This window comes from Hevea brasiliensis, unplaced genomic scaffold (assembly GCF_030052815.1).
Source record: "Hevea brasiliensis isolate MT/VB/25A 57/8 unplaced genomic scaffold, ASM3005281v1 Scaf709, whole genome shotgun sequence".
Lineage (NCBI taxonomy): Eukaryota > Viridiplantae > Streptophyta > Magnoliopsida > Malpighiales > Euphorbiaceae > Hevea > Hevea brasiliensis.
The window spans coordinates 6658-7512 of NW_026615261.1; the positions used below are offsets into that span (position 1 = coordinate 6658).

The following is an 855-nucleotide window of genomic DNA, read 5'->3' on the forward strand; positions in this document are numbered from 1 at the left end:
CTTTTTCATCAATTTATAATTTTAATTAAAAATTAATTGAATAAAAAAAAAGATAACAATTGCACCAAATATCAAAGGTTAGGATATCAAAATCAAAATTAAAATTAAAATTAAAATGTTAAGATAAAATAACAAGTTGAGGAAAATTTTTTTTGTTTTTTAATTCAATTGCCCTAAAATTATTGATATTAAAAATGCCAAACTAGTTCAGAATCATTTCTTTTGAGTTCACTAACCAGTAGCATATGTAGCTGTTCTTCTTTGATATGCACGCCTATAAATGCCTACTCCGCTCCCTAGCTAATCATCGCATCATCAAAATATAGAAAAACAATGGCACATTCAGTGAGCCCTACTCTCCAAGTACTTCTCCTCATTTCTCTTGCCTCATCTTTAGCAAAGGGAGCTGTACAGTATAATGTAGTAAGTTATGGTGCCAAACCTGATGGCAAAACAGATTCAACCAAAGCCTTTCTAGCAGCTTGGACACAAGCCTGTGCCTCCACAAAATCAACCATCGTATATGTTCCTAAAGGAAGGTTCTTTCTTCGTAAAGTGGCATTCCAGGGTCCTTGCAAAAACAATGCTATTGTTTTGCGTATAGATGGTACCCTTGTGGCTCCTTCAGATTACAAGGTCATAGGCAGTTCTGGGAACTGGCTGATCTTTGAACATGTTCAAGGGGTTACGGTTTCTGGTGGGACTCTTGATGGACAAGGTACTGGATTGTGGTCTTGCAAGGCCTCTGGCAAGAGTTGCCCTGCCGGTGCAACGGTAAGTACGTTATATGTGACACAATTGTTACTTCATTTTATCTTGCACTGGTCTTGCATTTGATAATTCTGAATAAAATTA

At 36.3% G+C, this 855-nt stretch overlaps 1 protein-coding gene across 1 annotated transcript; it reads left to right on the plus strand.

The window, feature by feature from the left end:
- Nucleotides 1–333: 333 nt before the first annotated feature.
- On the plus strand, nt 334–774 carry LOC131177717 (polygalacturonase-like; the record flags this gene model as incomplete). The annotated part of the gene is made up of 1 exon (XM_058142816.1): nt 334–774. A coding segment is annotated over exon 1 (441 nt), but the record flags the coding sequence as incomplete, so codon positions are not given.
- Nucleotides 775–855: the final 81 nt, after the last annotated feature.